This window comes from Nycticebus coucang, chromosome 8, assembly GCF_027406575.1.
Source record: "Nycticebus coucang isolate mNycCou1 chromosome 8, mNycCou1.pri, whole genome shotgun sequence".
Taxonomy (NCBI): Eukaryota; Metazoa; Chordata; class Mammalia; order Primates; family Lorisidae; genus Nycticebus; species Nycticebus coucang.
This window is the reverse complement of record NC_069787.1, coordinates 108,392,215-108,407,943: the sequence shown is the minus strand read 5'-3', so window position 1 is coordinate 108,407,943 and position 15,729 is coordinate 108,392,215. Positions and strand designations below refer to the sequence as shown.

The following is a 15,729-nucleotide window of genomic DNA, read 5'->3' as shown; positions in this document are numbered from 1 at the left end:
TTTAATTTGTATGAATTCTTTATATGTTCTGGTCACTAAATAAATAGAGAAGAAGTTCAGCATGGTAGGTTAAGGACAAACAGGATGGACTCTAAAACCTGCCTGCCCATTTGAATGACAACTCTATACTCACTATCTGTCTGATCCTGGTCAACTTACTTAACTATTCTGTGTCTCTGTTTCCTCATCATCTGTAAAATGGGGGTAATAATGGTATTATAATGGTAATGGTATTTATAGAGTTACTGTACTGTAAATTAGCATGCATGAAGTGCTTTAAAAGAGTATTATTCATTTAAGTGTTTCCTTTGTCTGAAGCATACACTGCAAATATTTTCTCTCGACCTATTGTTTGCCTTTTAACTCTTGTTTATAAGTCTTTACTTACCGTTCCTCAAATAGTTCTTTTTCTATCCTATTCTAGTATCAGACATTAGATAAGCAGATGAAATCAATAAATGACTGCCCTTACTGGATCTCATAATCAACATTTCAAGAACAAAATCAGTCACTGGCCAAAGCATACAGATTTTTTAAAAAATCTTTCCACTAAAAAAAAAAGCTAACCTCCTTACAGCATCCACCTCCTACAAATAAATAAGACTGATAATCCAGCAGAAAAAAGGACAAATGAAACAGACAAGTTCACTAAAAACTGGAAATAAAAATGGCCCTTAAAAATATGAAGAGATCCTTGGCGGCACCCATAGCTCAGTGGGTAGGGTGCTGGCCACATACACCAAGGCTGGCGGGTTCAAACCCAGCCCTGGCCAGCTAAACAACAACTGAAAGAAAAAATAAATAGCTGGGTATTGTGGTGGGTGCCTGTAGTCCCAGCTACTTGGGAGGCTTAGGCAAGAGAATCGCATATGCCGAAGAGTTTGAGGTTGCTGTGAGCCGTGATGCCACTGCACTCTACCAAGGGTGACATAGTGAAACTCTGTCTCAAAAAAAAAAAAAAAAAAGAGATCCTCACTCTGATTTGAAAGTACAAATTAAAACTACAAATCATTTTACAGACCAATAAAAATCAAGAAGTTTTAAACTATACCTTATGTGGGTTTAAAGAAATAATCATCCACACATTGCTGGTGGAAGCTAAATTGGCATATTAACAGTTTCTTTGAAAGGCAATATGTCATTGTACTTCCAAAATATAAATGCCAGCACATTTCAATTCATTAACATCCTGGAATTAATCCTATAGATAGACACATACTAAAAACGGCATACATACAAGGTTATTCATTGTAGTATACATTTGTAATAGCAAAAATTGGAAATAACCTAAATATCAACCAATAATGAATGAATTAAACAAACTGCAGTATATCCAGATGATGAAGTATTATGTAGTTGTTAAAAAAGAGACAGCTTTCTTTCTGTATAGATATGAAAAATCTTCAAGCTATATTGTTAAGCATAAAAAAGCAAGATGCATAACAACGTGTACATCTTGCTATGATTTGTATGTTGGTGGAAGGGGTATAGTATTACACATGCATTTGTGTTTGTAAATGTTTAAATAATGTCTGGAAGGAAACAACAAACGTAATACAAGCTTTTTACAAGAGGAAATGGCTAGGGGATAATGGTAAAAAGGAGTATTTTTCAACGTAGGTATCTTTTTGTATTATCTAATTAAATGAATTAGCAAATCTTTTTAAATATATAAGCAAACAAATTAAAACTTCCCTGTGACCACACTGAACTCTCAATTGGGCCCTTTGAATGGTCACACAGAAGGCTGCTATCATTCAGGTAGGGTTTGTGCCTAGTCTGTTTAACTGGCAAAAGAAGAGGTTCACCAGCCTAGCTGCCCAATATTACCCATGTGGAACTTTTTGAACCTTAAGATGTCCAGGCAGATCTCAGAAATGCTTATTCAGTAGGTCTCAGGTATAGCCCAGGCATCAGAATTGTTTTAAGTTCACAGGTGATGTTGCTGGGCAGTCAGGAATGAAAACAGCTGAGGTAGAGCATGACACAAATAAGTAAACAAACAGGTTCAACTCCACCTAGGGCACAACCACAATTTTATCACTAACACTAATTCACAAAGTTCTTAAGAAGGAACCAATAAGAGTGTGTCTATTACCACGTCTGAACATATCACTAGATATGGTGATCTTCATATATTAAATATAGTGTATTTGCAACATTCATGGTAACAAATTAATCCCATGTAGCATTCTAGAAAAAACTTTAATAGTGGATTTATGCCCAGTAGGCCATCAGCTGTGCAACACCTGACATCTCTGAGTAATTGATTTGTTCTCTACCTTCCAGCTCTAAATTTCTATAATTCTCTGAGAATACAGACGTCCAAAAACAACTACTGTTTAGGCTTTAGGATAAAACAGTAAGGATCTTTTTCATCCCATTCACAGCTTAGGCCCATTTCACAGTCCAGTGGACTATTCGTTATTCCCTAACAGACACTTAGTTTGTATTATGAAATACAAACTGAATTATTAGTTAATGGTCACAGAAAAAAAATTGTTTAGAACTCAAACGACTTTATCTAATACATCTTAGATAAATATTTTTTAAACAGTCAATCTTAAAAAAATAGTTACACTAAAGTTACATTTAAGCACTAAAATGAAAGTATCTTTTATACTGTCTTAAAAGTAAATGATTCAAGTTAAAAACCAATAAAGTGCTGAAAAGGATGTTAATGACCACATCTCAACCTCTCATTTTTTCAAGTAAGAATACAAGAGCTCTGCAAGGTTAAAAAATTTGCCCAAAGTCATTCTGTCACTAAAGGCATTGTTAGAATCAAGCCCATAGTAACAAATTTGCCAGTTACAGTTCACTGGTGTATGTGTGTTAATATAACCTTATAAGATATGTCATGTTAGGTAGGGATTTTTTTATGACAAAACTCACATACATGGCTTGGTGCAGCAATATACACCAATGGTGGCGGGTGGGGCCAGCTAAACAACTACAACAACAAAAAAAATAGCTGGGCGTTGTGGTGCACACCTGTGGTCCCAGCTTCTTGGGAGGCTGAGGCAAGAGGATCACTTAAGCCCAAGAGTTTGAGTTTGCTGTGAGCTGTGACGCCATAGCAGTCTACTGAGAGTGACATAGTGAGCCACTGTCTCAACAACAACAAAAAAAACCCTGACACACAAAGCTAAAGATATGCCATAAAAATGTCCTCATATATATAAAACATTTGTTAATTTACATTAAAATATGACTATACAACAAAATTTTCTTAACAATTCTCAAAAGAGTACAGAACTTTATTAGTAGATAAAACACATAATCTGATATTATTGTCAAATAATTTCATAAAGCACATTAACAAGGAAATAGGATTAGCATCTATGATTAAAGGATAAAAGGATATGGGTTTATTTTAGCTACATTAGTTCCACGGCCACTTAACGGTCTATTCAAAGAGTTCTAAGATTTAAAAAAAAAAAAAAAAACTCTATGAACTCATTGAGGTTTACCTCCTGTCTTCCGCAGAGCAAATGATTAGCAGACTGCTCTGTGAACTTCTACAAAGAACCCTTTCTCTCCAGTTCCTATCCCTCTGAAAGATAAGATTCTTCCTCCATCTTAAATAACTCATCATTCTATTTCAAATTTCTGACAATAATGAATTCTTAGCATGAACAAACTCTTTTAAATCTTGTGCTTTATTAATTTATTAAATAACTCATCTTATTTCAAATATCTGATAAAAATAAATTCTTAGAATAAATAAACCCTTTTAAATTTCTTCCTCTCAACTCTATTGGGTAGTTTAATAAAATGTTTTGATTTATACTTTACAGTATTACTTAATGCCAAATAAAAACAATGTGTAAAGTATGATTATGAGATATTCTTTTCCAGGCTCCAAGCCCAATTAGTAACAATATTCATGAATACAGTCAGGTAACAACATTCAAACAGCCTAATAATAAGCAATCTGAGCATTTAGAAAAATTTAATCCTTTTCCTAATGAGGCAACTTTGGCATAAGTTCAGACCTAAGCTTAGTGGGCACTATAATTTTGAAAGGGATGAACTTCCTGACACAGACCCATGTAGTTTCTTTTATCAATACTAACATCTTTTAGTTTGTTTACTGTATAATTTACAAAACACTTTCATATCTAGTATCTCAAATCATTCTCAGGATAACATTATGAGGTGGACCATTTTCTAAAGGCCTATTCTAGGCACTTTGCTGACACTGGGATGGTTTTAAAAAATGAACAAGAATGAATTCTACCTTGGAAGAGCTCACAGTCTAAAGGGAGAAATAAATAATTTCTGTGAAATGTGCTATGATAATGAAATGGACAAGGAATTGTGATTCCCCAGCAGTATAAAGGCCTAAAACCCTCTTGACAGAGATGGGGTATAGGTGCCCCAAAGAAAGCTTTGGGCAGATCACACAAAGCGGGCTTTTGAAGGATGAGTAGAACATAAATATGACATAAAAGTAGGAGTGGTGGGGAAGTCAATCCCAGGCAGATGTAACAGCATGTATACAATGGGTAGTGATAAAGCATTATTCCTATTTTTTAAAAATTATTCCTATTTTTTTTTTTTTTTTGTAGAGACAGAGTTTCACTTTATTGCCCTCGGTAGAGTGCCGTGGCGTCACACAGCTCACAGCAACCTCCAACTCCTGGGCTTAGGCGATTCTCCTGCCTCAGCCTCCCGAGTAGCTGGGACTACAGGCGCCTACCACAACACCCGGCTATTTTTTTTTGTTGTTGCAGTTTGGCCGGGGCTGGGTTTGAACCCGCCACCCTCGGTATATGGGGCTGGCGCCCTGCTCACTGAGCCACAGGCGCCGCCCCAAAAATTATTCCTATTTTTAAGCGGAGGAAGGTAAGCTAAGGTTAGTAAGCTGTCCTAGCCCCATGATTACTAATTAACAATGTATAAAGCAGAACACAGGTCCTTTAATTTTAATCAACTTTGTACACCATGAAATGCGAGGACATGTTAGACAAGAACATCAGACACAGATTAATTTTTATCTCATACTCCACTCTATCCTAAGAGATGGTCCATGTCTGACCTAGCTCTAGGGAGTTGAGAGGAAATCGCAGGAGGGGAGACTTATTTAATCCTCATACAAATATTTTGAGATAGGTCATTTTACTATCCCCATTTACTATATGAGAATATGAAGGCCCAAAGAGTTTTTTGGGGTTTTTTTGAGATAGAGTTTCACTTTGTCACCCTCAGTAGAGTGTCATAGCATCGTAGTTGCTCACAGCAACCTCCAATTCCTGGGCTTAGGCATTCTCTTGCCTCAGCCTCCCAAGTAGCTGGGACTATAGGTGCCTGCCACAACGCCCAGCTATTTTTTGTTGCAGTTTGGACGGAGCTGGGTTTGAACCCGTCACCCTGGGTATATGGGACTGGCGCCCTGCCCACTGAGCCACAGGAGCTGCCTGAGGCCCAAAGAGTTAAAAGAAGTTAGAAATTAGGTAAAGATTCAAATCCGGGTCTGTAAGTCACCAGACCTCTAAACTTAAACACTTAACCATATTGAATAAATGGATCATCCTTACTTTTATCAAATAGCTGTAGGTCTTGGTCTGAAGACAAAAGGGAAACCAAGTGAGTTCTGGACCTGTCACTAAAAATTCACACAAATGTCCACATTTGGCTTGTTATTAATCTGCTATTCTTTGAGTAGAGAAGCCTATGTATAAGGTAACATGAGTGCTTTCACCAACATTTTTACAATCTGATTTAACGGGGTGACAGCAAACTTAAAAAGTGGTAAATAAATAGGAGGCAGTCATAAAATAATAGCATAAAGTATAAAAATATACAAAGAAGAAAGCCCTAATCCCCTTTTTTGCTTAAATGTGGGGTTTTCTTGGGAAGGAGAACAAGTATGCAAATATGCTTCAGGTGTGCAAGCTTGCCAGCTACTCACTGCACAGGAATTCAGACCAAAGAATGAAGTCTGGAGTACATCCCTAACTTTCTTTATCAAGGGTTCATATGACAACCCAGGGATACCCAACAACTAAATTTGTCTTTCGAATACATTTAGGGAAGCAGACCATTTGGAAGTGCTATGGTTTCCTAGGGCACTAAAATGTCCTCAAGGAATTGAGGATCAGTCTATAAGACAACATATTGTCTTACATGAATTTGCTAATGTCAGTTGATTGGCCACAAAAATGGTTTTTCAATATGTCACTCTTAAAGTACACCTTGTAATCCATAAGGGAAAACTAAACATAAGAATGCAATCCATCCTCACTTTTCACTGGTATGATTTGGAATTGAAAGGTCTCACCTAAGTCCAGAAATAAGAACATTTCCTTTCAGGCTAACTATCAAGCCCTACAGATTTCTTAACTCTCTAGATTAAAGGCTCTCAATCAGTACTTTGGAATCTGCCAGCACATCTCCAGGCTAGGGAACACTATCAGCCTTTCCAAGGTTTCCCAGTGTGGTGAAGAGGAAAGCTGACATGGTTAGTCCCTCCCTCAAGCTACTCAGGAACTTCACTGTCATCCCGTTTCTGTGACTTCAGCACCTGCTAGTAACACTTCCAACCTCTCAGCCCCCCTCCCTACAAAACCCACATGTCAGTTTCAGAAAAACAGAAAAAAAGCATCTCTTCCCAGGTTTTGAACATCAACTATCTCTGGATGACACCAGTTAAAAGGAAGGTAAAGAAATGGGGGAGGGGCTCTCTCTCTATATGCATACTAATACATTTTTACCTATGAAGCACACACTTCATAGGTAAGTGAAGCACACACTGAGCTTTAAACTACACAATTTAAAAAGCAAAAAACTGACTAGGATAACAGATGTAATATTTTCACTATGGTTAAAACATTAATATCATTCCCAGCATGGATAGTCAATCTCCAAGTCTGGGCGGTGGGGTTGCTCCAAACCAGCGGTTCTCAACCTGTGGGTCGCCAACCCTTTCTAACAATGAAAATACGTTGCATTAGGAAGGTTGAGAACCACTGCTAGAAACAAAGCTGTTTTTTAAGATTTGTAGACCCGGGCGGTGCCTGTGGCTCAGTGAGTAGGGCACCAGCCCCATATGCCGAGGGTGGCAGGTTCAAACCCAGCCCCGGCCAAACTGCAACCAAAAAATAGCCGGGCGTTGTGGCGGGCGCCTGTAGTCCCAGCTGCTCGGGAGGCTGAGGCAGGAGAATCGCGTAAGCCCAAGAGTTAAGAGGTTGCTGTGAGCCGTGTGACGCCACGGCACTCTACCTGAGGGCGGTACAGTGAGACTCGGTCTCTACAAAAAAAAAAAAAAAAAGATTTGTAGACCCAAGTTCCACTTACAGTGATACCCTCTTACAAAACTGCTCTTGGAAGTCTTTGTCAGGAAGCAGGCAAAGTGCAGGGCAATGAAATACTTCTGGAAACAGCCCAACCTTACCCTTCAATTCCAAGATAAGAGTATATGCAGTCCTATGGTACAACCTGTAGTTCTGTATCAGTGAGGCTCCAATAAACAGTGTCTAGCATCAAGTGACACTAAAATTTAAAGTGGTAAAAATATGAAAAAACAGCTAAGGGGGGGACTTTGGTCCATTTACAGTTTCCTTAAAGGTTAAATTAGATATACACAAATATAAAAGATACGACTTAATCTAATTTTTGAAAAGATTTTAAATCCTAAAAGGCAACTTTGATGTTAGGAACTAAGACACAGACAACTAAGATCTATTTCTCTGGTGTTATTTTCCAGGTTTTGAAAACCATAATCTCTTAAGTGCTACAAGACTACTTCAGGGAATAAAACGGTAAAAATATATATATTAAAATTTTTGCTTCTGAGGTTTAATAAAACCCAAACACTTGAAAGGAGAAGCAACCTGAAAAGAGGAAAGTGAGAGAATCTGAGATCAGTTAATAATATCACTATTCAAGGAGAGGAAAATTTTATATCCTGCTCAAGAAAGAGCATGATTAGCCATTTTACTGCAATTCAATTTTCTTCAAAGTGAAAAGTACCCCTCACAACTAAGAGCTTTTACTAAAAAAAGAAGCATGTTTCCACCGTAAGTATACTGACAAAAGAAAATAATAATTTTCTACAAACGCAAAACTAAGATTTATTGAGTCATTGTACAAATAGAAAAAAAAAGGCACTTGGTTTGAATAAACTACCGTAAAAAAAAAAAAATGGCACTCTGACAGTAAAGGGTCATTTTAAAACATTTAAATGTCCAAATGACTGAACTCAAATGGTCTGTCAACAGCAATGCTCGGCGACTCTGAGCAAAATTTTGTAGTCAACTGGTTTGCTTCGCTCACAAAAGTAACAATTAAATGCCTGAGAAGGAGAGGAATTAAGTGGGTTAAGGGCAGATTGGATGACTGTGTTTTGAGACCTGCTCACAGGAAGCCACTACATCCTGCCTGAAGTCCCTGTCAGTCACGCCGTCTCTCAGTTCAAGTCCCCGCCGAGCGAGGTGGGGCGAGCACAGGTGTCCGGCCCCGCGCCCCGCCCCGGGCTCTCGGGAGGACACCCCGCGCGGCAGCCACTCCGGGCCCGGGCCGGCCTGCTTCCTCCAGCGCAGGGCGCCTTTTTCAACCTGTCGCAGGCTCGGGAGCCCAGGAAACAGGCAGCCCCCTCCCCTCGGGCCAGGCCCACTTCCCTGCCCTCCTCCGCCGCCTCCTCCGGCCGCGCCTCCTCGTAATGACCGCCAGGCTCCCACCTCGGGGACGCTCCCGGCGCCCGCAGCCTCCGGGAGGCCGGAAGCTCCTCACGCCCCCGGCCCACGCCCCCGGCCGCGCCCCGGGCTCCCGCCTCCCCGCGTCCAGGCCGCGACCCACGGCCGAGCCCCCCACGCCGGCGCAGCGCCAGCCTCCCCCGGCAAATCCCCCGCGTCCACTCCCTCCGGAGAGGAGCCGCCTCAGCCCACGCCGCCCCGTCGAGGCGACGCCTCCCTCACACACCCCTCTTCCAGCCTCGCGGGTGCCGGGCGCTGGCGCCAGGCCCAGGCCCCAGTCCAGGGCCCCTCTCGGCGCCGCGATCTCAGCGCCGCTTGGTGCCGCCGCCCCCGCGCGCCCGCTGCCCCCTCACCCCCGAGGCAGTCGCCATGGGGTGTCCCCCCAGCCCTGCCCCCGCTTACAGATCTTGCCCCGGAGGCTCTGCAGCACTCGGACCTCGCGACTGTCCTCGTCCCCGGCCTCGGGCTCTGCCGTCGCACTCACCGCCGGCGCCTCAGAAGAAGCCGCCGCAGCAGCAGGCGCCGCCGCCGCCATGGTGCCGCCCGGCCTGTGCCGCAGCCCCGCCGCCTGCGTAGCCGGCCGAGGCGGAGCCCAGCGGCTGCCTAGGCCCGGGCGAGCAACGCGCCTGGCCCCGCCCCCGGGCCGCGGCCCGTCTCGCCCCGCCCCGTCCCGCCGCGGCTCCGCCCCCGCCCCACCCGGGTCTCCACGTTAGCCGCGCCCATCTCCCCCGAGCCCAGACCGCCGGGGAAGAAGGGAGCTCCAGGCTTGTGTCGCTGGCCAAGTGAGGCTGGTTCCTAGTCGCGGCTCTGAGCAGCCTTGAAATCTCGACAGAGAGAGCCCAGGCCCGCCGGTGAAATCCTCCTGGGAATTTGGGCTTCCTCTGTAAACAGACCTCCACGTCTCCCAACCCTTGGGAAAAATACAGGCCCTTCCCAATCAGGGGTACTCTATGGGAAAATAAAATAAAATGGAATTTGGCAGATGACTGGACTTCAAAAGTACCTTATTCAAAAGGAGCCGAAAGATGCCTTAGCTCCCCCAGTAATATCCACAAGCTCCTCACCGCCAGGCCGAACACCTCACATACAAACCTTTACACTTAAGTGAGACCACTATTCTGCAAAAGGCGGTTCAAGAAAAGGACCATATAGACCCGAGTTCCAGCATGAGAACAGCGTCTGCGACCCTCCCTTATCTACCACCACCTGTGCATTTTGGAAGCAGAAGGAGCAAAGAAGCGTTTCCCACCACCACTACCACCACTAGTGGGCATGTTAAAAAGTTGACTGGAATTTGTAAATCTCATAAAGCTAATTGTTAGCTTTATTTCAAGAGAACTCTCCAGTGAGTAAACTGTATGAATAATACCCTGCCTGGTATGTGATGAGAAAGATGATTTCCTGGTCTTGAGGTTGTTAACTGCGCTGTGCTAAGAAGGAAGAAACTGTGACTTAATAGGACAGGGTGGTTCTTTCCCAGGACAACAACAGGCATCAGTCAGTAAATACTTTTTAAGAGTCAGACATAGTGAAAGCCTCAGAGATTACTCAAAGGTCAAGGTGCAGAGAACCCCAGCCTTCCAGCACCTCCGTCTGGAGGAAGACACGAAAAAGGCAGAGGCACGGGAGACAAGAAGTAGGACGGGGAAACTGGCAGGCGAGCCTTCCTAGAAAATGCACCTGGTAGGGTGAACTGAAGACGAGCGGGGAGAGGCAGGTGCCTAGAGGTAGAAGCAGCTGGTGCAGACGCCAGCAGCCAGGGAGAATGGCCAGTCTGGCGCGTGTCTGGAGCTGAGGAGCAAAGCTTCCAGTTCTGCCTGTGCTGTGGGTGATCCCTGTTCTCCCTATGTGATCTTTGCATCTCTTGGAGAAAGTGACTTACCTCCTCTTCTCTGGATGTTTTCCTGTCATTCCAAACAATAAGTTTGAAACTGAATCTCCTACTTCCTTTTCAAATCTGAGTTCATATCCATATACTGTTATTCAGGCTAGAAATTCTGTCTCATCCCTTGACCCCCACATCCTTCTGACTCTGCTGAAATCTCTTTTCTCCCTCCCTTCTTTTCCATCCCTTTTTCCATCATTGCCCTTGTTAAAATTTTCTTCATTTAAAAAGTATCAATGTCTTACAGCTGGGGTTTTGTTTTATTTTTAAAGGCATGCCCTTTTACATGTGCAACCTTTGGGCAAGTTACTCAACCTTTCTGAATCTGTTTCTTTAACAGCAAAATGAAAATAACCCTTTCTTCAAAGGGTTATTTATTAGGATTAAATAATTGCTGTGACCATGTGCGTGAAGCATCTAGTAGAATGCTGAGCACATAGTGGCATTAACTCAGGAAACGTGACCTCATGCTCTTGACTGAAATTGTTGTAATAGGTCTTCCATCCTTCTCATTCCTCTTACCATTTAATCTTCCTAAAGCAAAAATTGGAGTTTTTCAGTTGCCTGCTTAAAAAAAAAAAAGTCAATGGCTTCATTCATCCCTTCAGCCAGCAAGTAAATATATGCTACAGGTCATGAACAGTGCTAGAAATGACTAAAGAATAAAGTTCAAATTCGTCAGCCAAGTGTGCAGGGTTGGGCCTAGACCCAACCTACCACTCCTCTTCTCACCAGCCGGCCTCTGTGAAGAGTGGCCTTCCACCTGCCTGGCCACGTGCTGCTTTGTTCATCTGTCTCCTTCTCTCATAGAGGTTTTTATTTCTACATGGTTTTGTATGAGTCTGTATAGTTGTTTCATCTCTTCTCCTTCAATAAATTTAGACTCCTTCAATAAATATCTATTGAATGAATGGGTGGAATCCTATTAGCTCTCTTATTTCTTCCCCTCTGCAGACTTGGGAGTTTTCCTTTTGTGAACATTCTGATTTGTATTTATTATTCATTATCATACTTGCCCAAATGGTCAAAATAGAAATGGAAAACTGAACAACTTATTATTCGAAATTAAAAGCTAGTTTTTAAAGGTTTCTTTTTTCCTTTTTCCTGTCTTTAAAATCAATACCTATAATTCTTCTAATTTCCCTTCATTTTCACTAGCTGAACTCCAAGTACATAACTCTATTATAAAATTGTCATGAAACGGGCGGCGCCTGTGGCTCAGTGAGTAGGGCGCCAGCCCCATATGTGGAGGGTGGCGGGTTCAAACCCAGCCCCGGCCAAACTGCAACCAAAAAATAGCCGGGCGTTGTGGCGGGCGCCTGTAGTCCCAGCTGCTCGGGAGGCTGAGGCAAGAGAATCACGTAAGCCCAAGAGTTAAGAGGTTGCTGTGAGCCGTGTGACGCCACGGCACTCTACCGGAGGGCGGTACAGTGAGACTCTGTCTCTACAAAAAAAAAAAAAAAATTGTCATGAAAGGTATGAAAACAATTTTACATGAAGTGACACTCCACTGTTTTTTTCTGCCAGGCAGTCTTCCTGTTGCAGATTTCAGACTCATACAATGTCACTAAAATCCAAAACACCAGTTATTCATCATCTGAAGTCACTTTTAATTACTCTATTTCTGAATAAACATTGAAGGATATTAGTTTGTTTTTTTTTTACTGACACTGCCCTACTTTGAAGAGCTCTTTAGTAAGGTTAATGTTTCCTTAATATGAAATATTTGGGAAACAAAAAGTCATGTAAAGACTAATAAAACTTACAGTACAAATACAAGAGGGCTGCTCCATTTTCTCCCCTTTATTGCCCTTGCATTGTGTTTTAAGTTTGTCTAGAGTTCCTCTCATTTCTTCATGATGTTTAGTAACTGGAACACTTGCATCATACACAGGCTTGCACTTCCTTCCTCAAATTATTAATGAATGTATTTAAAGGCTATCACTGCTATCTCTAACCTCCATTCTGATGAGCAGCCATTCACTACTATGTCTTTTCCTGTTTCTTCACCACATTTTAACCCATTCAGTCATTTTTAACTCTTGTATTGGCTTGCTTCCTGATGGATGATGTAGGAAAACTACCTTGACTCCAAATAAGAAGAACATGTCCTCCAACTAGAAACTAATTTCAGAATTTGTCAGCTCTGTCATATTTTTGAATCAGCCCATACCAACCATGTCATCATAAGGGTAGCTCCTGGCCCTGAGTTATTTGTCACCTTCCTTCTGGTGAGTCAGGGAAGAGAAATGTGCTTGCTTTTTAATATTTAAATGTAGATCATTTTCACAGAGTTGTACACTCATGAGATAGAACTATTTCTGGTGGGCTGGTAAGGAGGCAAGTTCCTTTGGTCATGGATGACTTGTTGTCCCCATCTGTCTCATCAGAGTTCTGTTTATGTATTAAGTATTATGCACTCAGTTACTTTGTGTAAACAACCTCTAAATCCAGTCAGTATTTTTCTTTCTGATAATGTTGAAGTGGTGGAAGGTGAGGAGAGACCTTACATAGTAAGAAAAATTTCTTTTTAACATTTTAACTCATCATCAAACAAGGCAATAATGAAGATGTGTCCAACAATGTGGACAATATTTTATCCTAAAGTCTCTAGTTCCCCCACTGAAAATATTTTCAAATTTTCTTAGTTCCTAGAAAAGGACATTACAGGCCTGAATGTTGGAGCTTGGGACAGTTCATGCCTTAGGCCAGTGTGATTTCGGTGGTTTCTCAGCCCTCCTCCTTTTGAACTGGGAAAGCGTATCCCTCAGTGCACCCTTCCTGTCATTTTAGATTACTGAAACAAGGGATGTGAAAGGAAAACTGTGGGGCGGTGCCTGTGGCTCAAAGGAGTAGGGTGTTGGCCCCATATGCCGGAGGTGGCAGGTTCAAACCCAGCCCCAGCCAAAACTGCAAAAAAAAAAAAAACGAAAGAAAGAAAGAAAGAAAAGAGGGGGTGGAGACAAGATGGCTGACTGAAGCCAGCTTTCCACAGAGGCTCCCGTCCAGAAGGAGAGTTAAAGGACAGAAATTTAGCACGTAACCTGGTGGATTAGAGCTGCACCAAGAGAGAAGGTTGAAGAATGCACATCAACCCCCCTGAGGCGAGCTGTGGCCCCAAGGATACAAACAAAAGGTACAAAATCCATCACTAAGCAGACGGGAGTCCCCTCCCCCATGAGAACGGCTCGGAGTGCCCTACAACCAAACAAGCAGAGTTCAAAGTTCCTCCCACTATACTCCACCGGAGAGACCCTCTAAAAACTGGACCGACCTCCCCTACTAGGGTTCTCCTGCCAGGCACAAAACTCCTGCCAGGAGTATATATACTATATAAAACTGTATATATTCTCTACCTGCAACTCTGAGCTCCCAGCACTACCCTCCACTCTCATTCTGAGGTCTAAAGGCCTGTTCCCCAGGAGTCCAGATTCTTGGGTGATTTCTTGAGGGGTGTGGACAGGGCCTAAACTGCAGCTGGTCAGTGCTGACTCTGGGGCACAGGAGTGAGGAGAGGACGGTTGGCTAAGAGGGAACCACACCAGAGTGGCGGTGCCCCGAGGCGCAGAGCAGCAGCCATATTTTAGCAACAATAGGCCTCACACCCAGATATTCTGAAGCTACACCCCCTGTCTCTCTGGGCAACCAGAGGAGGCCAGGCATCTACTCAGGTGGCAACCACCATGGAACAGATCTGGGACAGAAACGCAGGCCCTGTGAGTAAAGGGATTGCCTGAGGCGGTACCGGCGTGGGTGAAGCATGGGGACTAGAAATGCACACGCAGAGCCGGGAAGTTCCCAGGGTGGGGCTGACCCAGAAGACCGCTTTACTGAGCCTAAGACGCACCTGGCCCTCAGGGGATCGTCAGCCTATAGACAAAGGAAGACAGGTGGCTAGAACTGACAGGTAACCAAATACAAACCTTCAGGAGCAAAGACAGGGCCTCAGGGACAGGCTCTGGGAACTCAAAACAGCTTCTCTTCTGCAGGGGAATTTACCAGGGACAGAAACAAATTGCCGCAAAGTTGTTCTGTTCTGTTTTGTCAGTAACATCAATCAGGGGCAGGGCTGGAACTGAGAGAACACACCCCAACCTCCATCAAGCGCCTGAGGTTGTCAGGCCTCACCTCCCCCTGCTACATAGAGGCAGAGCGCAGTGGCCTCGCTGAGCAGAAATAGATTTCCCTGTGATTCAGGCAGGTACAAACCCCTGGAGTATCTATTCACTACAGGCAACTGGGTCAAAGCTCTGCGGGACTATAAGTGACTAGGTATGACAGAGGTCCAAGGTGGGGAAGGAGGCATCAACCTTCACAGACTGATCTATTTGCTGGGTGGGTCCTCCTGACTCCAAGGAGCACTGGAGCAAGCCATATCAGAGTAGTCACCAGACCCCTGTGATCTAGTTGCCAGAGACTTTTTAAACTCTCCCGCCTGAGACAGGTGCTGACTGAGACAATTGATTTGGACCTTTTGAATGCCCGAGGACACCTGGGTGTGTGGTTGTAGGAAGGTTTGATTTTCCTTTTCCAATTGTTGCCTATGGGGGACAGGGTGACTTAATTGCTGGTATTTCTCCACAGCTGAGTCTTCAACCCAGAGTAACTATTGCACTAGGGTCGAACAGAGACCAGCTGAAAACAAGACAGAACCACTTAGCCTCACCACACATAACAAGTGCCCAGTTTCTCAGGCCATAGCACTATACGGGCCCTTGACAAAGCTCCAGGGGAAAAATCAAATGGTGTAAAACAATCCGGGGGCAGAATTAGTGGAAAAACTCTGGTAATATGAATAACCAGAATAGATTAACCCTCCCAAGGAAAGATATGGCAGACGTAACTGAAGATCCCATTCATAAACAGCTGGCCAAGATGCCAGTAATCGAATTCAGAATTTGGATTGCAAACAAGATTAATAAAATGGAGGAAAATTTGGAATTAGAAATTCAAGCAGCAATTCAAAAGTCAGAATTAGAAATTCGAGGAGAAATTCAAAAATTGTCTCAAGAATTTAACGAATTTAAAGACAAAACCACCAAAGATTTTTGACACACTGAAGCAGGAATTTGCAGCCCTCAAAGATCTGAAAAATACAGTAGAATCCCTCAGTAACAGAGTGGAACAAGCAGAAAAAAGGATTTC

The 15,729-nt window shown here is 43.1% G+C and overlaps 1 protein-coding gene across 3 annotated transcripts in view; it reads right to left on the bottom strand.

The window, feature by feature from the left end:
* The window catches only part of RASA2 (RAS p21 protein activator 2), a 118,717-nt gene extending 109,454 nt beyond the window's left edge, over positions 1–9,263 (bottom strand). For 2 of the 3 annotated variants that reach the window (XM_053598690.1, XM_053598691.1), the window contains exon 1: positions 9,102–9,250. In XM_053598690.1, coding sequence (XP_053454665.1) covers positions 9,102–9,234 — 133 coding nt within the window. In that variant the 5' untranslated portion in view covers positions 9,235–9,250. Of the gene's footprint in view, positions 1–9,101 lie in introns of all 3 variants that reach the window. The other variant, XM_053598689.1, reaches the window with a different exon arrangement.
* Positions 9,264–15,729: the final 6,466 nt, after the last annotated feature.